The sequence below is a fragment of the Salvia splendens genome, chromosome 4 (genome assembly GCF_004379255.2).
Source record: "Salvia splendens isolate huo1 chromosome 4, SspV2, whole genome shotgun sequence".
Lineage (NCBI taxonomy): Eukaryota > Viridiplantae > Streptophyta > Magnoliopsida > Lamiales > Lamiaceae > Salvia > Salvia splendens.
Window position 1 is genome coordinate 89,049 of NC_056035.1, and position 26,681 is coordinate 115,729.

Sequence of the window (26,681 nt, forward strand, 5' to 3'; positions counted from 1 at the left end):
TGCTTTATTTCAATACAAAATCTATGATTAGCCTAATGGTAAATGTATTTTGAAAAATCGTAGAGGCTGAGGGTTCAAGCCTCAAACTCAGCATTTTGTTTTTTATTTTGACTTTTATTATACTTTCTCATTTTATTTGATTCTTTTTTGCTTATACTTTTGTCTATAAAGCATGTTTATATTTTTATGATAATATTAATTTAGTGTTTGATGAGTGCTATATCTTGGATCATGCATTATGTATTGTGAAATTGAGCAAGAATTAGATTTAGACGACTAGTTTAGGTTTTTTTTAAATTTAGTAATGTTGTTTTTTTTAGTTAAGTATGATGTACTTTTTTTTAAAGTTAAGTAATGTAGTTATTTTTAAAAATTTGTGGTGTTTAATATAATATATTTTGGTATTTTAATAGTTAAAAACAAAAATAAAAAACAATAATATTAAAAATAAAATGCAAATTGAGTTTAATTGATAGGGCTTCCCACTATGGCATCACCATAGCAGAGAGAAGGGGCGGACTAAGAAATTCCGACTAGGGCGCCCACTAGGGCATCCATTGTGGATGCTCTTACTCCCTCCGTCCCACAATGATTGTCACTCTTTTCCATTTCGGTCCGTCTCATAATAATTGTCACAATTCATTTTTATCATAAATGGTAAGTAGGTATCACATTCAATTAAATCACTGTACTCACATTTTATTATAAAATCAATATAAAAAAGTGGGTCCTACATTCCACTAACTTTTTCAACCAACTTTTTTTTACATTTCTTAAAACTCGTGCCCACAATAAGAGTGACAAATATTGTGGGACGGAGAGAGTATCATTTTTATAAAACGAGTGCAGAAAAGTCAAAGTGACTTCTAAGAGCATCTCCAAGGGGAGAAGGTATATAAAAATGTATACTTGTGTATTTACCTTCTTAAAAAGTGAAATATACCAATTTAAAAAGTAACACATTCCAAGGGAAAAGGTATATAGAAAGGTAAATTATTTTTTAAAAATAAAATAATGGTATAAAATACATTAAAAAACATAAAGTGTAATAAGCATCTCCATGGGGAGAGGTAATGAAGAGATAAACTAATATAACTACCATAGCTACCTTTTTCATGAAAAATCATTCTCTAAGGGGAGAGATATTTGAGAAGGTATTATACTTTTTCCCATTTTGAAGAGGTATCTTTACCTCCCCATCAATAGAGAGGTAAAATCTTATAACTACCATATTTTCATTTTCATGAAAAATCATTATCCAAGGAGAAATGTATTTGAGAAGGTATTCACTTTATGTTTTTTAATGCATTTTGTACTATTCTTTTATTTTTCAAAAATAATACTTCCTCCGTCCCATAAAAATATGAGCGATTAGATGACACGAGAATTAAGACAGAATTGGTAAAGTAAGAGAGATGAAGAGAATTGTATGGTAAAGTAAGAGAGAATAGTGTAACATCCTTGACCAAAAATATATATTATTTTATAATTGAATATATTATTTTGGCATTTTATACACATGAATTATTATTTGGTTTTATAAGTGATGTTATTAAATAAAAATGTGATAGTATAATGGAATTAAACTAACCATACGTAATATAGAGTTAATGAATGAAGTTAATAAATAAATATATATATATATATATATATATATATATATATATATATATATATATATATATATATATAGGGAGATGATCAAAATAAGTATGTGTTTAAATCCAGAAATGCAGACCAAATCTTGGCCCTAGGATTAGATGATCTAATGGTCAATAATCAACCAAAAACACGGAAGGTCATAATTAAGCAATTTTAGGTCATATTATAATGTTTGGGTTTAATGTCATGCTAAGATCGTTTTAGGTCATGCTTTGTTAGCATGACCTAAAAATTACCTAATTATGACCTAAAAGTGACATAATTATGATATTGTTCTGCGTTTCTGTATTTAAATTTAGTTTTGCATAGATCAAAACCCTATATATATATATATATATATTACGTCTATGTGCATGTGTTTGGATTTTTGTCCAATATTTTAATAACTAATGTATTTATACATATGCATAGTTTGTTTTCAATAATAAGTGTCATAGATTGTAGTTTTTACATGGATGAAATAGGACAGGTGCAACTGACGTGTGTAGTTTTGAGGTAGTAAGAATCACTTTGTATTATTTGAAAATAGAAAGAGAGGAAAAGGGAAAAAAGGAAGAAAATATGAAAAGAGAGGATAGAAAAAAAAAAGGAAAAAGCCTCGTGAGTGAGAAAAAAGTGTTAAAAAGAAAATTGAGAAGAAGGCTCAACGAGAAAGCACAAAGAAAATAACATGGATCAAGGATTGTAGAATAAGAAGAGGAATCTGGAGTTCGATTGGGATACCTATTATAAATAGGCGAAGGAACCTATAGTGCGTTTTGGAGACAAAGGAGTGAATCTAGAAGGTAGAGAAGTATCAAGATGAAATATGCTTATGTTCATAAGCCTAAGAGGTAGGATATCCTTACTATGAACTTTACTTCTCTGGTTTGAACTATGTGAACTAAATGTATAATAATGTGTTTTTCTATGTGATAATTGTATATATGTCATTAGAAAACACAATTGGAATTATTATGATATTTATAAACCTGATATGAAAGTTCTACAAAGAAATGGTATAAATATAATTATATGATGATGATAGAAATAATATGGTGTGAAATGTGACAATATGTGTTGAAGTGTGTATGAATCACGCTTTTAATTTTACATATATTATGTGGTTGATTGCTATATGTTGATTGTGGCGAATATTAGGGTTATACGGTGTGAACTAAATATGGTTATGCGTTATTTGATATTGATGGTGGAATACGATATGGATATGTGATTGGTGCAACAGATATATTTAATATGTTATATTCGAATTATTTGGTAGGATAAGATATGGATATGTGATTGATGAAATTGATATGTTTTGCATATGATATTGGAATTATATGAATCATTCGACTAAAGAGGATCTGTGACGGTCTTGCCCTGGATCTGAAATCACAGTGGACATATTGGGACCTACGGGTCAATCATATTGGGACCTTTGGGTCAAATCATATTGGGACCTTCGGGTCAAATCACAGTGGGACCTTCGGGTCAAATCATATTGGGACCTACGGGTCAATTATATTGGGACCTTCGGGTCAATCATATTGGAAATCCCGGGCAGATACCAGGACTGATCCGTCACAGAATAATAAAAAGGAATAGAGAGGCATATGTATATGGATATGAAATTGTTTATGATATGGGTTGTATATTATTTCTGATTATATGTATTTCGGTATATGAGTACCTTGGTGATCGTTATATGTGTTTGAAATGGGTTAACGTTTGCGATTTGTCTGCGTTGGTGTGTGGATAAGAATGTGACATAAAGTTATAAATGACTGAATGACTTTGGATATGGAAATAGGACGTATGACAGATTATGGGAAGTAATATGCTTATAAGATAAGAATAAGTGTGAATAAATAATAATTAGCTAATTGAATAAATTAAGGAATTATATGGAAACATGTCTTTTGTAAGTAAGTATATGAAGAATTATAGTGCAATGTGATAGTATTGATATGAGATATTATCCGGAAAACACGGTGAACGTATAGATGTTGTGATAAAGTGATATGTGGTAATACAAGAAAAGAATGATGATATATGATGTCTTAAGAAATGACAACATATGGAAGGCGATACGGAAATTAATATGTGTTGACGAGTAAAAGATTAATATAGTAAATTATGAAAGTGGGAAGTGCTAAGAATGAATGGTTATAAGTAAAAGATAAATAATGTAAAAGTCTCAATATAGTTTAGATTAGAGAATTGATTTTCATAGTTTGGATATATCTACTGAGCTTTAGAAAGCTCACTCATATCTTCTTTTACCCCCTGCAGGTTAGAGTTGATAGTATGTCAGTGTGGTTGCACAGCTTTGCAATTTTTGGCGGGTCACTGGTAGTCAACATGGTTAAAAGTCGTGGCATGTTGTTTAATAGTTCAATCTTTGATCTTCCGCTCGATATATGTTAAGTTTTTAAATGAAATAGATTTTAATTGTGCTTTTTAAAGAAAATAGGAAAATTTCAGTACGGGTTGTCGATACTGAAACGTGACATCCAGTATTCGGTGGGTTTACCTACCGGGTAAGGGGTGTTACAAATAGGATAATGGTAGTTAAAGTATAGTTGGTGGATAATGAGACCTATATTATTAAATTGATAGTTACTTTCCAAAAATGGAATGCACATATTTTTGTGGGACAGACGAAAATGGTAAGTGCACATATTTTTATGGAACGGATGGAGTATACCTTTCCATATACCTTTTCCCTTTGGAATGTTACTTTTTCGATAGGTTATTTAACTTTTTAAGAACACGGATGGGGTATACCTTTCTATATACATTTTCCATTTGGAATATGTTACTTTTTAGATAGGTATATTTAACTTTTTAAGAAGGTAAATACATGATATACCTTTTTTTATATACCTTCTCTACTTGGAGATACTCTAAGAGTATCTCCGATGGAAAATGTAAATTGAGAAGATATATATCTCATTTACCTTCTAAAAAAATAATGGATTCAAAGAGAATAAGGTAAATGAAAAAGGCATATAAAAATAACTAACTTTTTACCTTTTGTTTCAAGAAGATATAAAGATACATTTTCAAAATGAAAGAAGATATAATATCTTCTCAAATACCATTTCCATTGGAGAATGAAATTTTATACAAAATAGGTAAATATGGTAGTTATTTTTCTTTACTTCTCCATTTACCTCTTCCCTTTGAGATGCTCTAATAAGTATACATTTTTATAAAGTCAAAGTGACTCCTAATATGAGATTGAGGGAGTATTAAATTTACTACATTTTCTAATAAATTTCACTCATACTTTATTATAAAATTAATATACTTATTACTAACATCCAATTAACTTTTTATATTTATCTTCCTTGTAGGGGCGTATTATATTGCTAACTCAATTTTAATTTGCTAACTACAACTAAATGATATGCATTAGATTATTAAATAAGGATCAAGATTATTCATATTCGAGTATCAATGCAGTGTAAAAAAAATACAAATTAGGGTATTAAAGTCAATTAACAACAAATTAGTTATAACTAACTTTTAAAATATAACTCAAAATTTTAAATGCATATAACTATCTCGATTTAAATTATTTTTTCGCACGACATATATCAAACTAAAAGATAATTTTAAAGGATTCCAACAAGGTCCTACTACATGCATATGTTTCGAGGAGTGTGATCAATTGCTAACTACAACTAATTTAAGACTATATTGATTAAGAGTTTTAATGGTCTATAATTTGTCAGATGTCATTTCGTTTTTCATATTTTAATATTAAAAAAATAAGATTAACTATCACATTTAGAGTTTTGAATCGCAATGTCAATATAGTGTATAAAATATACCATCAACATAACACATTGAATATGTCAACACAATTTAATATTGACATTGATATATATTAGGTTGACATATTATGTTATCTATGTTGCATTAGCTGTTTGGCAAAAAATATGAAAATTGAAGATTTTTTTTAAGTTTAGACATCGGAACATATGCATGTAAGATCTCATCGGAATTCTTATAAAATTATCTTTAATTTGATATATGTTGTGTGAAAAAATAATTTAAATTGTGATAGTTATAATCATTTAAAATTTTGATATATTTTTTTAAAGGTTAGACTAACTAACTTTTTGTTAATTGACATTAATATTCCTAATTGATATTTTTTTACATTGTATTAATACTTGTGATTGCATGATCTCGCGCATTGATAATCTAAAGCCTGTTATTTAATTGTAGTTAACGATATAATTGTGAGTTAACAATATAACACACCTCCATCTTCCTTTATATTTAAAAATTTTGTATCGATTTGGTCTTGAACAAAGAAAATTGTAAAATGTTTACGCTTTATGTATAGCGAATTCAAAAGACAAGCAGGTTTTACATTTGAGAAGCATGTATACTAAGCGCTCAGATATTTAAATATTATCTCTATCACAAGATAATTGACAGTATTTTTTATTGACAAAATATATACAACAACTACATCCTATTTTATAATTACATATTGACAAAAGACACAACGACTCAAGATAGGTAAGCTAATAGTCAAATTCAATGAACAATAATATATGCAAATAGTACTAATAAATTTATAGTAATTTTCTTAAATAAACCCATTAGAAAAAATATGAGGATGTCTTCATTTAATATAATTATTCATTTTTCTTAGTTTTATTTCAAATTATATTTTTCATGTTATAATTTCATTTGGATTAGATTACATATTCAAGCACTCCATCTATCACGAGAGTATCTGTCCTAAAATAAATGTCTAAGTATCTATCATAAAATAAATATTACACTTTCCTTTTTTTATCTCTTAAAAAATGCCACATATCATTTCTTTAAAAATAGAGCATCCGCAACGCATCTCTTAACCGTCTCTTATCTCGTCTCTCCGAGACGAGACGGTTAAGAGACGCGTTGCAGCGTCCCGTCTCGTCCCTGTCTCGCCGAGATGCTCGTCCCTCCGAGACGCCTGGCGCTCCAGCTCGCCACGCGCTGGCGCTAGGCGTGACGCCCACTCGCCGGCCCGCGAGTGGGCGTCGTCATGCTGACGCAATAAATTATTTTTTTAAAAAAATTAGATTTAAATAATAAAAAAATTTAAAAATAACCGTTCAACGATTATTTTTTTATTCTATAAATACTCCTATTTCATTATCATTACACACACAAACACACATCTATTCTTCTCAAATCATCTCTCTTTCCTCTCCAATTTTCATCTCAAATCATCTCTTTTAGAGCATCTCCAATGCTGGCGGACGTCAAATAGCCGTCAAATAGCCTTCACACTGCCACATCATCAGCACTACAATTCTCCTGCCACATCAGCTTGCCACATCAACTGGACATCAAATAGCCATCAAATAGCCTTCACACTACCTATCCACATCACTAATAACAATTATATAATTTAATTTACAATTGTATCAACATACATAATTTAATTTACGAGACAAATACGGAAAATTCGAATAATAATATTAAAATTTAAAAAGTACATTACTTTTAAAAAAAAGTACAACAATTTAAAAAAATTACAAAAAGTAAAAAGTACATTAATTTAAAAAAGTAAAACAAAATCACTCATCGCCGCCGGTGGCTGCATGCCGGGTGCCCACCCCGGCATCATCTGCATAGGGGGCTGCATGCCGGGTGCCCACCCCGGAATCATCTGCTGCCACGGGTACACGTTGTAGTACCCGCTCATTGGAGGCCAACCACCTCCCCCAGGAGCCGGGGAAGTATGGGACCCTGCCCCGGGAGTCGGGGGCGTCTGAGACCCTACACCGGGAGCCGGGGGAGTCTGAGACCATCCCCCGGGATTAACTGGAGTACCTTCGTAGTTGTTCTCCATTGCTCGTTATTGATCTTGTACAGAAAGTAAGGTAGAGAGAGAGTACTCGTTAAAACAAGTGGTGCGAATGAAAATGAGGTTCAACGCGCGTATATATTGTGTTTTGCGAAAAAAAAAAAAAAATATTTAAATCCGACGCCGGTTTGGCGCCGATCCGGGAGCCACAATGGCGCCCGTGAGGATCGGCGTGGGAACCGGCGTCAGCGCGGGAATCGGCATGGCGACGCCGATTTTGACGCCGATTTCGCCCACGCCGGTTCCAATGGTTCGGCGTCAAACCGGCGTGGGCGAAAAATCGGCGCTCCGGTGGTGACGCCGACCATTGGAGATGCTCTTAGTCTTCTCCCAAATTTAAATTGTTGTGGGCAAACTTTGGCAACCAGTAGAGTGCGTGTAAGAAAATAAATTATGTATTTTTAATATTTTTTTAGGATTTTAATTATGTGTTTTTTAAATTTTTTTAGAATTTTAAGTTGTAATTTTATTTTATTTTATTTAATGAAGTGTGTTTTTATTAATTGAATTTGTTGGAAATAAAAATAAAAAATAAAATTGAATGAATAGTTAAGGGATGAGATGACTAAAAGATGGTTAAGAGATGTAGGGTTGCAGGTATTGTCTCTTAGTTAAGAGATGGAGTGAAAGTACAACGAGACCCATGAATAGTTAAGAGATGTCTTAGTTAAGAGATGGAGTGAAAAGTACAACGGGACCCATGAATAGTTAAGAGATGAGACGATTAAGAGACGAATAAGAGACAGCGTTGCAGATGGCCTAAGTCTATAAGATTTTTTTTTTCTCCAATTAATTTCACATTCTCATATCATCATCCACATTATATCATCATCCACATTATATCATCATCCACATTATCAATGTGAAATGGAATAGTATAAATTACTACTACTAACTATAAGGTGTTTCCAATGCATCTTGTACAATGGGCCTCACCATAAGAAAGGGCCTCACCATAAGAAAAGGCCTCACAATGGGATTGAAATGGGTTTCAAAGTCGCTCCTTGTTTCGAAGCGTTTTCTCAAAAGTCGTGCAAGCTCTTCTCTTCACCTTCGTTAAAGTATTAGGTTCAACGCCCAGTTTCGCAGCCGGAGTTAGATCGAAAACTAGGAAATTCCAAAATTGAAATACCATCGGTGAGTCTCATTTTTTTTTCTGGTATCGCAATTTCATTTTCAATTTTCAATTATTCGGATCTTAATTTTGTCACTCAATTACGCTGGGTGCGCGTGTTAAATAGCGGTGCTGGTAATGGATCTGAAGTGTGTTTTGTTGATCGTCGAAATTGTTATACGTATTAATCATTTCTAGATACGATTAGCTAAAAGTTTCAGCTGCTGTGGACTGATTTTACTGTCGGTGTAGAACTTTCATCAGCTGCAATGCTTATATTGTTTTATGCTTATGCTACCCGCTTATGATTATTTCTGTGATATATTTCATCATTTCAGCTTAATTTTGTATACAATGAACTTGTGTGAGAAAATAGGCGTTTTAAGATTGGATATCAGTGCTGTACCATGTGTTTGTGTAAATTGATTGAAGGTTTTTGTCGTCCAATGTGGAATTCTAAGCTTAAGGCTGACCAATTATTGATGATTACTGGCAGGAAAGTAGAACTCGAACTGTATAAGAAGAGTTATCATTTTCATAAAAGTCAGGCATTTTTAACTATCTTACGATGGATTGGCGGGGTAATGGCAAAGCTATATTGGTCTGACAACCCTTAAAACCAAGTAAACTATTATGTGTATTTTATAGGTTGTAATGTGATATGAAGCTTGTTACGAGAATATTTTTGAGCCAATATTTCTTTAATCTTAATTATAGAGGTTGCATCTCACTGTTAATGAACTCGAACTAGTTAGTGGCAGTTGTTAATTGGTATCAGACCCTTTTTCATAGTGACTAAAATTTATGCGATTGGTCCCATGTTTCTCAGAGTTCACACTGATCACATGGCAGCAGCTGGGAGTTCAATGCTGTATTCTCTATTTCTGTTTGTTGCCACACTTTCTCTGCAAGAAATGTTTAGAGCAAAGTTAGCTTCTTCAGAGTTGTTTACTATTCTTGGAGGATTCACAAGTTCTATTGTATTCCTCACACTCCTCACGGTAAGAGAGTGTGATGTTTTGAAGACTTTATACTGTATGATAATGGAAATGGTGATCAAGCACAACCTGTGTGTGTTATGTCTAGGGTTTGCTAAATATGTTCTGAATATATCTTTTACTCATTTATATTGTGATACATAGTGTGATCAATTAGGTTGAACAAGCTGAACAGAGGTTTTTATTTCATGCTCACTACTTTTCCGAACGCTTATAACTTAGAAATATTCTTCATTATTTTGTTGGTTTCTCATATGTTATATAATGTTTTATGATTGAGATTTATACCTCTGACTTGGATGTTTCATCTTCAGTTCATTGGAAATTATCAGGAGACAATTGGTGTCAGAACAGGGTGGGGAGCTGGTGAGTTTCACTTCTCCTTATATGTATGTATATGTTGTTCTTATGTGGATGCATGGTGCATCCCACTTATAAGTAGCAGATCGATCATTTACATGCTTATTGCCTACTTATTTAATATGAAATACTTTAATAGATTTGTTAGAGCTCTAAGCTGTACTACTAAAATTTAATGGTTTACTATCTCCTTCCCACTTTGAAGTTTGAAGTCTGGTTCTAATATTTTATGGGTTGAGTTTAAATGGTTCTCAAATTTTGTAGCGTGTTAGTGCATTGATTTTGTGGGTTAGTGTGTGTTATCTTGATATAGGTAGCATTCTATTTGTGATGTTTATTTGTTCAGGGTAAAATGATAAATACTCCATCCGTCCCACTATAAGTGATCAACTTTCCATTTTGGGTTGTCCCACTATAAGTGATTGATTTCCTTTTTTGGCAAAAAGCAACACCTTTGTATCTCTTACTTTATTCCCTCTCTTACTTTATTCTCTCTTTATCTCTCTTATTTTTCCTCTCATACTTTATTCTCTCCACTTAACTCAACAACAAATACTATTAAGTATCACATTTTGTCATTTCGGTCCGTCCCACAATAAGAGTTACATTTCACTTTTACCATAAATGGTAAGTAGACTCCACATTCCACCAACCAATTGTACTCACATTTTATTATAAAACTAATATATATAAGTAAGACTCATATTCCACTAACTTATTCAACCCACTTTTCTTTACATTTCTTAAAACCCGCGTCCACACTAAATGTGACACTTAATGTGGGACGGAGGTAGTATCGTTTTCTTAAATCTTGTGTCCAAAAGAAACTCCTCAATTATTGTGGGACGGAGCTTTCTCGTAACTTTGTCAACCTTCAAAAAGCTTTAGTCCTCCTCTCGACCACCAATCATAACTTTCCATAGACTCTAACAAGAGAGTTGCAATCCAGTTCTGAGATAAGACTTATCAGATTTAAATTGACATGCTTCAGAAGCACTACTGAGTGTGGAACTCATCAAGGGTTGTATAAGATAGTTTTATAACTTGCTAGGGACGTAAACAAATCACGTGATACTTGCATATGAATAATATCAACCAACTTTACTCGGAATACTTGTGACTATGTTTAAAATATCTCTAGCAACCTCCAGGGAGCTATTAATGTTGTTGGCAGATATGATGATAAGTGATTTGAAACTCCAGTATGGTTGTTTGTCTGGTTCATGCACCCAAGTAGCTAAAAATATGCAGTAACGAAATGATGCTGGACTCCTCGAAACAATATTTTCATCTAGTCAATAGATTATAATAATATGACATTCCTAAGCTATTTTTTTCTCATGTCATTCATTGACAGCCTGAATTAACTTGGTACCAAGAAACTTCATTCATTCAGTGAATAAGGTGCATTTTTTATACTGACTAACTACTATTTACATATTGTCTTTTGTGATTCAGTTATCATTGCAGAAGCTGTGGCCCTAATAGCTGCTAGTTCTGTTCATCGAGTTTGTATCACAACTTGGTATGGCATTTTTTAACACCTTTTTTGTTACTACATTTTTAAGTTTCATGATAAACAAAAAATAGCAAGAAAGTTCAGCAATATCGAGTCTGAAATATATACTATTGTGCAGCTTTCTGTTTTCTGCTGGACTTTTATACGAGGTCAACAAACTCTCGGGAATGACTGACATTAAAGCTAAAAGGGTTTGAATGGAAGTTCGCCTATTCCTCTGATTTCACTGAGTAACCTTATAGTAAGTGGTAAATCGGCTACGGTTCCTCGAAGCACAATCTCAACTACGAACCTTAGTATACCTGGTTCTCCAGTTAATCAGATCTTGATTGTTCTTTCTGCTATTAGAGTTGGAGTTCCTAACATCTTATATTCGCATAAATATAGATACTATATAAATTTTATGATTTAGTATAACTGAATACTTCATATGAGTTTATTCTGTTTCTCTTGATTTTGTAAGGATTTTTTGGATAAAGAGCCTCAGTTTTTTTTAACTAGAAACGGGTGTTTACTTTGATAGAATGTTTGGAACAATTGCCCCTTTGAATTAAATTAAATGATTAGATTATGAGGCCACATCACATGTTTTAAATGTGTGCTCTATAATGAGACACATCATTGTCAATGAATCCGCAATGGGGAATAGGTGCCCCCCTCCGGCACCCTCTGGCACGAGACCATGGCAAGACCCGATGCAGGTGGGGTGGTGGATGGCCGTCACACGAGCAAGCAAAGGGGTGTGTATTGTCCTGCCACACGCCCTCCTCTCGGCCACCAACCAGCATCCTTCGGGACTACTTGCATGCCCGATTTTAAATTATAGTATACTAAAAGATTTTTAATTATAGATGAGTTTTGCGTATGAATGTGTTGGGTCATGGGGCATATAAATAGTGAAAGTGATACTCTACTGATGTTCAAATGACCTCATATTGAAAAATCATAAAACGACCTCATATTGGAATGTAAACTTAATTATTTTGAAAGGTTGAAGTTTTCTTTCACAAAATAAAAAAGCTATATAGCATGATATATTTGGCGATAGAGCTGGAGTGGAACATAATAAGGCTATATCTTTAGTTATAATTTAATGGGCAAATTGCCCTAAGTTGTAAACTTATCCCATTTTTCAGTTTTTTCCACGAATTAAAAAATTGGCGTATAATATCATAACTTTGCCGGGTTGCAAGAATTTACCATTTGATCCTAACCTGTAGTTTTCCGATTGAAATTGTGCAGACGTAGCAAGCCTGAAATCTAACGTGGAGAACGTCGTAAATTCATGAAACACGTCGTTTTCCATAGACAAAACGACATCGTCGGTAGACCTCAGTGATGATGTTAAGGGATGATTTCCCTTAACAAGATATCGACGTCAACGGGTGGTCGACGGCGAGAAAATAAAAGTGGACGTCACGGGCTTTCCCCGGGATCAGCTCCAAAACTAGGATTTTCTATGGAAAGCAAGTAATTTGCGTGAAAGTAAAAGGCATAAACTAAAATAATATAATGTTCTTCTTCATTGATTGATTAAAGAGAATTACAATAGCCCTATTTATAATAAGCAAAAGATATGAAAGGATAATGCTAAATCAATGCTAAACTAACTAAGAGAGATTTGGGGATATTCTTGGAGATATTCACGTATCAACTCCCCCACGGTTGAAATCCACCTTGTCCTCAAGGTGGGAACCACGACACAACGAAGAGAGTCCGAAACAACAGCTTTGGCGAGATAACTCCCCCCGGATCAAATGCCCACAGAATAATTGAACGACTTCCTTCAATATTCCCATAAACATTCACCGAGTGAGGCTCAATGCCTGTCGTGGATGAAATATCGATGAATGGCGCAAAAACCTTCTTCCCTTCGAGGAATGGCACAAAAACCGAAGCTGGAAACCGCGATAAAGTTGCAGTCGTTACCTTGAGATGCATTGCAATAGGAGCATACGACTTCTTTGGTGCTTCGTCAATTATGGTGGGGTTTTCAGTCACCGGCTCTGCCTCATCCCGAGTCTCAACGGCATTCTTCGACACATGAACATCTTCTTCTTGAATTGCTGGCAAGTCACTGGTCAGGATAGTTCGCGACGTGGGTGGAAGGTCCGACGAGGACTGCTGCTGCGCGAAACCAGGCCGAAGCGAGCCCGACGCAGAATTAGGGTTTGGGCGAAAGCCCTCAAATCGCCCAGAACATGCCGTGGTCGCCGGCAGAGGCGGTGTGACGACAGATGCGGCTGAGGACGGTGGAATGAACGGCAAGGGGGCCTCCGGCGAACGAGGAGGCGCAAGACTGTGCGGCGGCTCCGGCTCCGGCCGAAGCGTGTGACGCGAGGGCGGGCAGCAATAGTACTTGTCCATGCGTGTCTCCAATCTCGCCATGCCCGCCATCATGTGCTCGAACATGACCCTAATCAGATCCAGGGAGGACATGACCCTAATCGGATCCAGGGAGGATGACTCCACCGTCGGTGACAGCACCGGGTCCGTGACAATCGGCAGGGAACACATCTGTTCCGTCCGACCTCCGAACGACTGAGACTCCGACATGAGTTCAACAATGAAAGCACCAATTGTTAAGGGATGATTTCCCTTAACAAGATATCGACGTCGACGGGTGGTCGACGGCGAGAAAATAAAAGTGGACGTCACGGGCTTTCCCCGGGATCAGCTCCAAAACTAGGATTTTCTATGGAAAGCAAGTAATTTGCGTGAAAGTAAAAGGCATAAACTAAAATAATATAATGTTCTTCTTCATTGATTGATTAAAGAGAATTACAATAGCCCTATTTATAATAAGCAAAAGATATGAAAGGATAATGCTAAATCAATGCTAAACTAACTAAGAGAGATTTGGGGATATTCTTGGAGATATTCACGTATCAGATGACGAGTTGCTCTTCTATGGAAGCTCCTTGCGACGGCACGGAGGAGGAGGAGGCTGCGGCTGTCGTAAGAACAAGAAGATCAAGCCCTCCCCCCTCCCCAACGACGACACCCTCAATGTGAGCGGTGGCATCGGAAATTGGAGCGGTTAGATTCAAGTGTGGGCTAAATTGAGTCATTACACTTCACTGCGGGAGAAGCGAGAGAGGAGCGGCCATGTGGATCATGGACAACTTCCCATTGCTTCCGGCGGAGGTGGAGATTTGTGGGTTTTGGTTTGTAGAGATAGAGAGTAGGTCAGCTCGGTCAACTAATTTCGGTGATGGTGGAGTCGCTAATTCTGATGATGGTGGTCGCTGATCGGACTCATCGGCGACGGTGCCAGTGAGGAGTGATGGAGGCATGGTGAAGGTGGCGATGGGAGTGAGTGGTGAAGGATGATAAGACAATGCCAGCTTCATCCACATCATCCACTAAACATACACTTAGAAACCATGTCAGCTTAAAACGACACGCTAGCTTGTTCCATGATCGGAAAACCCATCATGGAAAAACGGCGACTGAATATAAAGTTCATGACTTCATGACATTATATACCAAATTTTTAGTTTGTGGAAAAAATCGGAAAATGAGAAAAGTTTGTGACTTTTAGGGCAATTTACCCTAATTTAATTGGAGAGCACTAGGGCGTATCCTTAATTAGAGTCACAACGTACATACAATCTCGTGCTGCCACATGGCACGAAAAATACAATATACATTTGTGAAGCTTAACATGCATTTCCGTATATTGCATTTTAGTTATAGGTAAATTGCATTTTGTATTGTTGAGTTTTTCATTTGAACATAAATTGCCAACAATGCGAAATAAACAAAATATAAATGCAATTCGTCTATATATAAAATGCAAATTAAACAGTCTATATCTAAAATGCAAAACTCAACAATAAAAAATGCAATCTGCTTATAACTCAAATGCATCATACCGAAATCCATCTACAACTTCTACAAATATATATTGCATTTTAGTGTTTACAATATTGCATATTTCGTGGATGTGGCAGCACGAGATTGGATGTACGTGGTAACTTTAAAATTAGTTATTTTTTAAACACATTCCTAATTTATAATATGGTTAATAGTTAGTTAAATCATAAAAGTTAATTAAACTGAGGTTAATAGTTAGTTAAATCATAAAAGTTAATTAAACTGTCAACATACGATAATCTTTGAAATTAGAATATTAAGTTTCAATTTTTTTCAATTCTCAACTCAGCATAAAATATCGTTGGTATTCAAAATGACATATTTCTCTAAAATAAATATTTTTTTTCTATATTTGTTTCTGTTATTTTTCTTTATATTCTTATTTCATTGAAACAATGTGGTTTTTAATATCATTAAAAGACGTTGATGGGTTAAATGAGAAAATTGAAATTTCGTAATCTAATACTCTCCCGTTCCATGTTAATAGAGTTATTTTTCTATTTTGGAAAGTTTCAAGTTAATTGAGTTATTTTTATTTTTGGCAAAAAGTAATTCTCCTTTTTCCTTTTTTCTCTCTTCATGTCTCTTACTTTTTTCACCATCCATTTAACACATTGTTCTTAAACTTCGTGCCGAAAAAAAGTGCGTCCATTAACAAGAAATGGAGGGAGTACTTCTTTTGTCCCATAAAAATATGCCTTTACCATTTATGAAAATTCTCCCAAATTCATTACTCATATAAATCAATTTATTTATAACTTATACCATTAGGGCCCACCACCAACCACTAATAATGATGTAGGTCTCACTATCCACTAACTAGTACTCCCTCCGTTCTTCTGTTGCTGAGTCGTATTCCTTTTTTTATTGTCCTACTATAGTTGAGTCATTTCCTATTTTGGCAAAAAATACCAACTTATCTTCTCTCCTATTTTATTCTCTCTTTATCTCTCTACATTTTCCCTTTCGTACTTTATTCTTCATTCACTTAACTCACTTTTAACACAATTTCTTAAATCACGTGCCGAAAAGAAATGCATCTACTATAAAGGGACGGATGTGGTAGTATTTTAACTACCATTCTCACCATCTTTCTTATTTTATTAATTGTGTATTAGTTTCCGTGCCGTTTCTCGCACCGTCTCAAATGTCCTTATTTTTTAGGACGGAAGAAGTATTAATAATTTGGAAGTTAACGGAACTAACCAGATTTTGACCTAATTTTGTAATTTTAAGTTTTTAATGACTATGATCGAATTATAATTATGCAATGCTAAAGATATACTCCTAGTAGTTAGTTACATCACGCTTAATAATTACATGATCACATGTTTTTTTTGCGTGATTTTAGAGTTGAGAAAAAACAACAAAAAAATAATACTTCGTGTCAAAAATACGAAGTCCGAACCGCCCCTCTGGCCGCTGGCCCACCGCCACCTCTCTCTCACTCTCTTCATCTCTGTATATGATTTAAATTGCCCCGACCGACAACGCGTTTGAAGGAGAGAATTAAGAAATTCAACCCTCCAAATTTCATTGCATCCTCAAATCAATTCCTCCATCATCTCTGCGTTAATCCTTATTAGAAATGGCCCCTTACCCCTTAAAAGCAACCCCTTAAAAACAAGACATTATAAAGGGCTCCTTAAAAGGCAAGACCTTACAAGGGAGGGTTATCCACATAGATTAGATTAGATCTTCTTCAAGTCGACGTGAGATTATCCACACTTACATAGATTAGATGAGATCAAGTCGATATGGGACATAATTTTTAGAGAATTTAACACGCCCCCTTACATGTGAGTCGGAAAGGACATCGGTCGATGTGGGACAGAATTTTTAGAGAATTAAACACGCCCCCTCACGTGTGGGCGGGAAAGGACATATCACGTGGGTAGACAATGCAAGAGATAAGAGAATCATGGCCTATCACGTGGGTACGCAATGCAAGAGATAAGATGCAAGAGATAAGAGAATCATGGCCTATAAGAGAACCATCATCGATGTGGGTCGGAAACCCAATGCAAGAGATAAGAGAAACATCATCAATGTGGGTCGGAAATGACATCGGTCTTCCATCACGTGGGTAGGCAATGCAAGAGATAAGAGAACCGCAATGCAAGAGATAAGAGAGCCGGAAAGGCATCGATGCAAGAGATAAGAGAACCATAAAGAATTTAACACGCCCCCTCACATGTGGTCTAAGAGATAAAGAGAGATAAAGAGAACCATAGAGAATTTAGCACGCCCCCTCAAGTGGGTCTAAGAGATAAAGAGAAACCATCGCACGCCCCCTCACGTGTGGTCTAAGAGATAAAGAGAAAACCATCGTCGACTTTGGCCCACTCTGATACCATATTAGAAATGGGCCACTTACCCCTTAAAATGGGAGGATTATCCACACTTATATAGATTAGATGAGATCTTCACCAAGTCGACGTGAGACAGAATTTTTAGAGAATTTAAGGTCATCCACAACGTTGTCACCAAACCATCCCTTAAATTACTATTCGCGGGCCCCACTGTACTTTTTTACTCTATCCCTTAACTAAGGGACGACACCTGCAACTCTCCGTCACTTATCCGTCCCTTAACCGTCCATTAAATTACTATTCATTCAATTTCATTTTTTTTTAATTTTTTTCCCAACATATTCAATTAATAAAAAACACACTTCATTAAAAATAAAACAACATTACAACATAAAATTCGAAAAAAAATAAAAAAACATAATTAAAAATCCTAAAAAAATTTAAAATACGTAATTTAATTTCCTCCGTCAAAGTTTGCCCAAATGTGCTCCATTAGATCATCTTGGAGTTGGGCGTGGGCGGTAGGGTCACGTGTCCTTGCCCGAATAGACAACCGTTCTTGTATAGACGGATGCACTCCACTTCGAGGCGGACTACTTGCGGTTGAGCTTCCGGGGGCTTCAGGGTCGAACTAATTTCCCGCCTCGGGTCCTTCGTTTTGGACAATCATGTTGTGCAAGATTATGCACGTATACATGATGTCGGTCATGCTCTCCATGAACCACGCACGAGACGGGGCTTTGATAATGTTGAAGCGCGCTTGGAGAACCCGGAACGCCTGCTCCACATCCTTCCGAGCAGCCTCCTGCTTCTGCGCAAAAAGCTTCTGCTTTGCGTTCACAGGCCTAGTGCACGTCTTCACGAAGGTTGGCCACTTCGGGTAGATGCCGTCGGCGAGATAGTACCCCATTTTATAGTGTTGATTTTTATCGGTGAAGTTGATGGCCGACGCTTTACCATCCAAAACTTCGGCGAAGAGGTCGGATTGGTAGAGCACGTTTATGTCGTTGTTCGAGCCGGGGACCCAGAAGTACGCATGCCAGATCCATAGCCGGCAGTCGGCGACGGCCTCGAGTATAACGGTGGGGTGGGTGCCTTTGTGGCCGCTCGTGTACGACCCCCTCCACGTCACCGGACAATTCTTCCATTGCCAGTGCATGCAATCGACGCTGCCAAGCTTCCCGGGGAATCCGTGCACTTCTTCGTGAAGGCAGAGCAGGAAGTGGCAATCTGTCGTGCTTAGCTTCCGGAGAAATTCGTCGGTAAAGGCTGCCCGGACGCCTTTGCAGAATTGGAGCAAGCACATTCCCCCAGTGCTGTCTCCAATGTCGAGGTATTCGTCGAACACATCCGCCGTTTGTCCAGTCGCAAGCTGACGGATTGGTGCAGTATATTTCTGCAGCGTCGTGTGGCTGGGACGGCCGACGGCGTTGAAACTTTCTTGGAAGAACTCTTCCCGGGCCGCCAATGTATTTGCAATGTGGAAAAATAGCGGTTGCCGTATGCGGAAACGGCGACGGAAGTAGGTATCTCCCCACACCGGGTTATCGCAAAAGTAGTCGCGGTCTAACCTTGCGGCGGCTTCCTCCCGGTTACGATGGATGTAAGTCCGGGAGAGTCTTTGAGGCGGCGCGGCTTCCTCCGCTTCCCGTCGTTGATCTTCTTCAAGTGATTCTTCTATTATTTGACGCATTTGCTCATATGGATCCATGAGATCGATTAAATTTGGGGGAAGAATAAAAGAGAAATGATTTGAGATGGAAATTGGAGAGGAAATGGAGATGATTTGGAAAAAATAGATGTGTAGTTGTGTGTGAAATGAGGATGAATTAGAAGTATTTACAGAGTAAAAAAATAAAAAAAAATGGAAAACGGCAACCGTTTTCCACTTTTAATTATTTTTATTTTTATTTCGAATTAAAAAAAATAATTTATTGCGTCAGCGTGACGAATCCACTCACGGGCCGGCGAGTGAGCGTCACGCATGGTCTGGGAGCGCGCCACGTCGCGGGAGCGCGTGGCGAGCCGTCCCGTACCGCCTCTCGGAGTGACGGGCTATCCGGCGAGACGGTGACGGGACGAGACGCTGCAACGCGTCCCTCCACCGTTCCGTCACTGAATATCGAGATTCGGGCCACCCGCTTAACACGTTGCGGGTGGCCTAACAATCCTCAATCCATCAACCCCCTTTCCACAATCTCTTCATTCCTTCTGCTGCCTTCAAATCCGATTTCAATTTTCGGAAATAATGGACGAATTTGGGGTTTTGGTTGAGAGCATCGGTTTCAGAGCGCAGGGGAAATCAACGCCCATGGCTAAATTGAAGCCAAAGCATAAACCACAATCCGCACCTCATAGCCATACCCCCGCGGCACCGTCGTCGATCTCCGATCCTTATTCTCTACCTGTTGATCAGCTCGACGGGATTTTCAGATCCAATGCCCCGCCATCCCGTAATTTCTTTGTTGATGATGATATTTTCGGTGGTGGTGGTTCGAACTCGCAGCAATTTGGGGGAGTTGATTTGGAAACTGTGCTTTCTGGCTCGGATGCTCGGAGTAATTATAGTACTAACTCGAAGAGTCCTATAGGTTTTGACGGTTTTGATGATTTTTCGCGGTATAAGCCGAAGCCTGTAGGTAATGTTGATGATCTGTTAGGGAATTTAGAGCTGAATTCGAACACGAAGCTGGAGAAAAAGGGGTCTGGAATGGATGATTTGATGCCGGCATTAGGAGGAGAGAGGGCTACAAATAGGTACTGTGTTTAATCATTTGGTGATTGCTTAAATTTTTTGTCGATGTAGAATTCAACGAGGCCGCATATATGATCTAAAATTAGTGGCGAATTATGATGTTTACTAGTACTACTAGTTTAATGCAGTTGTAAACGACTGAGAATATAGTGGGAGCTTGTTTGGAATTGTAATTATCTTTGCTTTGTGTTCTGAGCTATGGTTCTTGGTTTTAAGGGATGGTAGCAACTAATCGATGGAATGGCATTGAGTGATATTAGTCTGAGTTCTGTTGTGTTTTCTTTCTTTCTTTTTGTTGCTGTTTATATTTTAAAGATTTTCTTACGTGTTGTAATCTTTAATAGAGTATTCTCGGAGACAAAATTCTTTCCAGCACCAAATGTTCATCAATCTAAATCGAGCTCATCCTTGATTGATGACCCTTTCTTAGTCTTTGAATCGGCACCCTCTTGGCCATTCGATGGGCTGTCTAAGCAAGACAAAGGAAAAGGTTCAGTACAATCACCTATTGATGACTTAGATGATTTCCTCAGAGGTGGGACCAAATCAAAAGTCACACCTGATAACAAGCCAAAGTCGGATGCAAGTATAAAGGTGTTTGGGAATACCAGTTATGTGGATGATATTTTTGGTGGTAGTGACCCTGTGCAGCAAAATAATACCTCAAGATCAAGCTCTATGACTCAGGTCGATTCTAACTTCATCTCAGCTGAATATTGGAATGATGTTTGAGTCAAGTTTTTATTGATTTAGTATTTTCCATCTAGAACTCCCTCTTTGATGACTTTTTCCATGAAGAGAAGAAGCCTGAAGTGAAGGGAGCTCCTCCACAGCCCAAAGTCAACACTAAAGAGGCCTTCCCTGCTAAAAGTACTGGCAACGATTTTACTTCACTTTTTGGAGGTACTTATCCAGACATTGCAATAATCTTTTAGAATGGATCTCCTCATATTTGAGGTGCACTTATACACACACTTACAATTTTTGAAAGAGTGAAGTCATCTTCAAAAAACTTAAGTTGTCTGCAAGGAGTATCAATAATATTTTAAAATCTCCAGCATGCTGCTTCATCTCTAAGTGAATTGCTTTCATAGTCTTGGAAATGGAAATATTTTTAATATATCAGGGCATTTGGATCTTTATGAAGGTCTTTGTTTCTATGTATAAATACCTGATAATGAGTGTTTTATGGCTCAACTTTGAATTAGTTACTGGATGAACTCAAGTGTGTGAAAAACATTCCTTGTCTGGCTACTAACAAAAAAAGTTATGTTAATTATGGCCCACATTTATTTACATCTGCTTAGTTTATGGCTGGTGTGAAACAATTGGGAATCAATCAGCATAAACTAACTCACTTAAACAGCACATCTTTACCAAAATATTCTGTTTTATAAGGTATTTGATGTGTGTCTTCCCTTGTTACTTGCCTGCTTACAGATATTACGACTTCATCTGAGGAGTTTTACGAAATTGATGGGGAACCTGAAGATAGACGAAGAGCTAGGCTAAAGCGTCATATGAGGACAAATGAACGCATGGTATGTTATTTGTTAGCTAAATTTAATGCTACATGGTGCAAATTTTCTCTTGATTGTTTTGTATTCATATTCTAAAGGGCTACCATGCATTAGAAAGTTATCATAAGATGGCTTCCTGTGTACCTCTGAAATGGAAGAGGTTAGAATAAAAGATTCTCTCGATAATTGGGACTTCCTGAAAATGTTCTAGACAAATATTTCATTAGTTTCATCCAGTAAATCGTGTAACATACTCACCTGTCACATAAATATTAATGGTAATATTATATAGCTGCCCTTTACTGATTGTAATTAGGATTTATGAATATGTTTTCTTTAGACCCTTCGTAGTTCATACAGTACTTGATGAAATAGGAGTGAAGTGTTGTTCGTAAATTTTTGTGGTGTGTGTATAATTTGTATATATATTTGGATTTTAAGCTTTGTTTGTTTCTGTTTACAGGCTGAAGCACTCGCTGAAAAGAATCAGCGTGATCTTGAGAGTCAGTTTGAGCAGGAAGAGAAACGTGTAAGAATATTTGTCTTTGTTAGTACTGATTTGTAATGATAATTTTCACTAGCACTAAGTACCTGACATATGGTCAAGTTGTATGGATACACATTGTTACATAAAACTCTGCCTAACTTCCTAGGTGTTGAAACTTAACAGATAGACTTAGGTGATTTTTTTATTATTATGGGGCCCTCATACTAGAAAGTTGCAAGTTAGGGAACTGAGATATTCTTTTGTACTTTTCTGAGTACTGACATGATCACTGAGGTTGACTGAAATATGTAGCTCTGTAAGAATGAAAAGGATCAGGGTTCCTCTGCACACCTTCTAACAGTAGTACATATGTGTATGGAAATTGAAAACTACGACAATCACCATCTTAGGTTCTTTAAATAACTTTGCTCCTAATCTGTAACTCTTTATTTCAGAGGATTGCAGAAGTGTTGGAGTATGACATAAAGCGTTGGGCTGCTGGAAAAGAAGGCAATATACGAGCATTGCTGTCATCACTAGAGCAGGTCGATTTCTGTAGTAGTATAAGGTTTTCTGCCCGCATTCGTTTAGGATATAAGAACCAATCTCATCAGCTTTTGGAATGTGTGTTATCATAATCATACTATAAATGTCTGGATTGCCTTTGGCTGCTGCAAAACAATCATTTCAATTTTCTCCTTGACATGTGAATTTGAGATTTGGCTTGAATACTTAACTGTTGAAGTCCATCAATAATCTCATATGGAATATCTTGCAGATTTTGTGGCCCGAGAGTGGCTGGCGTTCAGTATCTTTGACGGATATGATCACTTCCAATTCAGTGAAGAAGGTCTACAAGAAGGCCACCCTATACGTCCATCCAGACAAAGTTCAACAAAAAGGAGCAAATCTCCAACAAAGATATATCGCTGAGAAGGTTTTCGATATTCTAAAGGTAAACCTCACGAACAAGGTTTTCGTGCAGTGCTTAGAAACTTATCCTTTCTGAAAAGGTGCATAAACCTTTTTCTGATATATGTTTTATCATCGTCCATGAAAATTTTCTCTATATAGGAAGCTTGGAACAAATTTAGTGCGGAGGAACTGCGATAATTTCACAGCGACAAAAATTTCCTCAAGCTCTCATGTTTAAAGCTGCTTTTGTCGGGCGGGGAGGGATCAGATAGATGTATTATGTCTTAAAAAATCACAGAGATGCTTGGTGAAATCAATAATCCATGATTCAAGAGGATGCAAATTTGTATAATTTTCCGTTTGTAATGGTATTCTACTCATTAAAATGATATATTGTGCAGGATTTGCTTCATTGTTTAATTCTTTGTAGAAAGTTATCATTAATTTAAGCAAATTCGCAGGTGCCATAATAATATACTTCAGTACATCCATCTATTACTAATTGTCTTGGTAGTTGATTAAGAGTTTGAATGCAAAGTTTGTCAAAAAGAGAGTTTTTATAAACGCATGTGAGACCTCGGTCAACATCTTGCTCTTTAAACACTTTAATATCTTTAATTATGTGATATACAAATTTCGATCATTGCAACCATATTTTCGTTCTTTATTGTTTTTCAAATGACTGTTACCCTCTCATTTCTCATATCTCATCCAAATTCATCCATTTTTCATGTAAATCATATGTTTGACATTTCAAACTCTTCCATTTATCTTCTAAATGCCACATAATTATTTCAAACTCTTTAAATTGCTTTTGTTTATTTTTTTTTAAGTTCAAACCCAAAATTCAATTGCAATTATATTTCTTGTGTTCGATATCATGGTACTGATTTTTAGCTATACTTGATCAACACTTTATAATTATAATTACTAGTGTAACACCCGTGCTATGAACGGATCTTCATTTATTACTATATTCATACAAATTTTATAAAATTAAGCAAGCACATTTTTCTAATATTCGTTTACTAAAGAAATGCACTTTCATTTAGTCAATATAATATATAGAATAAAAACATTATATTAGACCTGTCATCAATACATTAACAAAAAGTCCACTTCAAAATAATAAACTTATAGAAAATGGGCAGATATTGTACAAATATAATTTATATCATAAATTATAAACCTACTAAAACATGATTAAATCAATACAATTATACTGTACAACACAAATAATTCAAACAATCAACCTTCCATTCTCGATCCAAACAAACCTTAAAGAAGAATCGGATTCATGATAACTACCAGAAAAATTCGCCTACGATGCCAGCAACACCACTTATCTTCTCATCCGATTTCTACGTATCATCATTATTTCAAAAGAATTCTCTACGACTGACATAGAATTGACATGAATGTGCACGCTCTCAACTTGAGAGTACATTAGTTTCGAAACACAAGAATTGTATGATTCCATCAGCTAGCCTAATACATGTATTTATAGTCATGACATATATTTTATGATTAGGGCATCCACAGTGGGGCCCGCCCTATGCACCGCTACGTCAGCATTTTATCCTCCTGCCCTTCCACCTGCAGAGGGGCGCCCTAAGGGGTGCCCTATAGGTTTTACTATTGTTTTGTTAATTAATTTAAATGTTTTCAAATATATAAATGCAAACTAATTAAAAAACACAACGATTAAATAGAAACGACAAATAATACATTGATTAAAAAAAAGTTACAATGGTTATAAATAGAAACGGCGGCCGAGGGCTTGTCGGCGGAGGGGGCGGCGGCGGCCGAGGCAGTGGCGACGGCGCGACGGGAAGGGGCAGCAGGGCGAGTTGGAGACGGCTCCATGTCAGAGATACCGTACGAATCCGTACTGAAGTCGGGGTCGTACTGCGTGTTGTCGTCGAACGACCGATATTCGCCAGGTTGTGTACTCGGCCACCGTGCGCCATCTCCAAATATCGGGCTACCAGGACTTGAGTATCCACCGGAATTCATTTTATAGCGTAATTAGAGAGTTGAAAAGTGAATCGAAATGTTACAAATGAAATCTGAGGATGAGGTATTTATATAAACAAAATTTTCGAATTAAAAAAAAAAACTAAAACGCGTTGCATCGTCCGCGCCATCGTCCGTGTCGCCCACAGTGGGAGGACGATGCCCTATCGTCTGCGCTTCGTCCGCAGAATAAGCTTAGGGCGCGGACGACGCATCGTCCGTCGTCCGCGCACCCACAGTAGGGCGCGCTATCGTCCGCCCCATTGTGGATGCTCTTAATGGAGAACCGTTTCAAATTAAATTCCATTGGACCATGAAATCTCTAAATTGAATAATTGAATAATAATATTAAAATACTAATCATTTTTTAATGGCTTAACCGTTTCACATTTAATTCTAAATTGGGCATGAGTCTTCAAATTTGAATGACACGTTTTCTTTATCATTTGGCTATGGAGTAAAAATTGTAACTGTCTCATTTAATAAAAAATTAATTTAAAATGTGCCTAGTTTTTAGTTATGTCTAACGTTTTGTAATTAATGCATAATTGGAAGTTACAAATGAAATCATAATTTAATTATATAGACTCAAAACTTATAAATATTCAAAAATTAGCCAAAATTCCTTAATATTTAAAATAAGGTCAAAACTCGCCTTTTACGTATGTATAGATATAAATAGTGATAATAAAAAATGCATCAAACACCAAAGAATATTTATGGCGAAACTTATCTAATTTCATTTGGTGAACTACTCGCCATTGTTCACCAAACCAATAAAGGGAAAACAACACATAGTACATCTTATATGTCAAGGCGAATAGGTACAATCACCTTTTTTAATGGATGAATGTGTTAGGTGGGAGATGGAATGAAGACTATAATATTGGTTAATAATATGAACTAAGTTATTGGGTATTTATAGGCTTGAAAAAAGTTTTGGAGAAGGTAAATTTCGTGCTCCATAGGTCAAGGAAAAAATTTGTCTTCACAAGGTAATATGTTTTTCCTTCCTTGAATTTCCGCCTAAATTCAACACTTAACAACATTATGCGACGTTCGTAGAATGACCTAACTTTCTCCCCAAAACTCTGATTGAGATGTTCAAGATACAATCGCGAAGTTCTTTTGAAGACAAAGAGAATGATATGTAGAACGCCCTGATCGAACTTCAGAATCACCAGAAAAATGGTTTTGAACTGAGGTTGTTGCGTGCGAACAGGCCCAACAACTTCTGGGATGGGCCTAGCAGGCGCTGGAAAGAGTTATAACTCTCTG

The 26,681-nt window shown here is 36.4% G+C and overlaps 2 protein-coding genes across 5 annotated transcripts; both read left to right on the top strand.

Annotated features, from left to right (window-relative positions):
* Nucleotides 1-8,508: 8,508 nt before the first annotated feature.
* LOC121801357 (protein KRTCAP2 homolog) lies at nt 8,509-12,019 on the top strand. 4 transcript variants are annotated; one of them, XM_042200830.1, is made up of 6 exons: nt 8,524-8,665; nt 9,139-9,243; nt 9,472-9,643; nt 9,955-10,006; nt 11,459-11,525; nt 11,638-12,019. In XM_042200830.1, exons 3-6 carry the CDS (start codon nt 9,488-9,490, stop codon nt 11,714-11,716), a joined length of 354 nt encoding a protein of 117 aa, XP_042056764.1. In that variant the 5' UTR covers nt 8,524-8,665; nt 9,139-9,243; nt 9,472-9,487; the 3' UTR covers nt 11,717-12,019. The 4 variants fall into 4 exon arrangements, with proteins under 4 accessions (XP_042056763.1, XP_042056764.1, XP_042056765.1 ...); XM_042200831.1 differs by having other exon boundaries at nt 9,139-9,223; XM_042200832.1 differs by having other exon boundaries at nt 8,525-8,665; nt 9,139-9,265.
* A 7,830-nt stretch (nt 12,020-19,849) lies between these two features.
* On the top strand, nt 19,850-23,807 carry LOC121801381 (J domain-containing protein required for chloroplast accumulation response 1-like). The gene is made up of 8 exons (XM_042200863.1): nt 19,850-20,467; nt 20,810-21,152; nt 21,233-21,368; nt 21,906-22,006; nt 22,449-22,514; nt 22,928-23,017; nt 23,251-23,427; nt 23,547-23,807. Exons 1-8 carry the CDS (start codon nt 19,959-19,961, stop codon nt 23,583-23,585), a joined length of 1,461 nt encoding a protein of 486 aa, XP_042056797.1. The 5' UTR covers nt 19,850-19,958; the 3' UTR covers nt 23,586-23,807.
* The last annotated feature ends 2,874 nt before the right edge of the window (nt 23,808-26,681 follow it).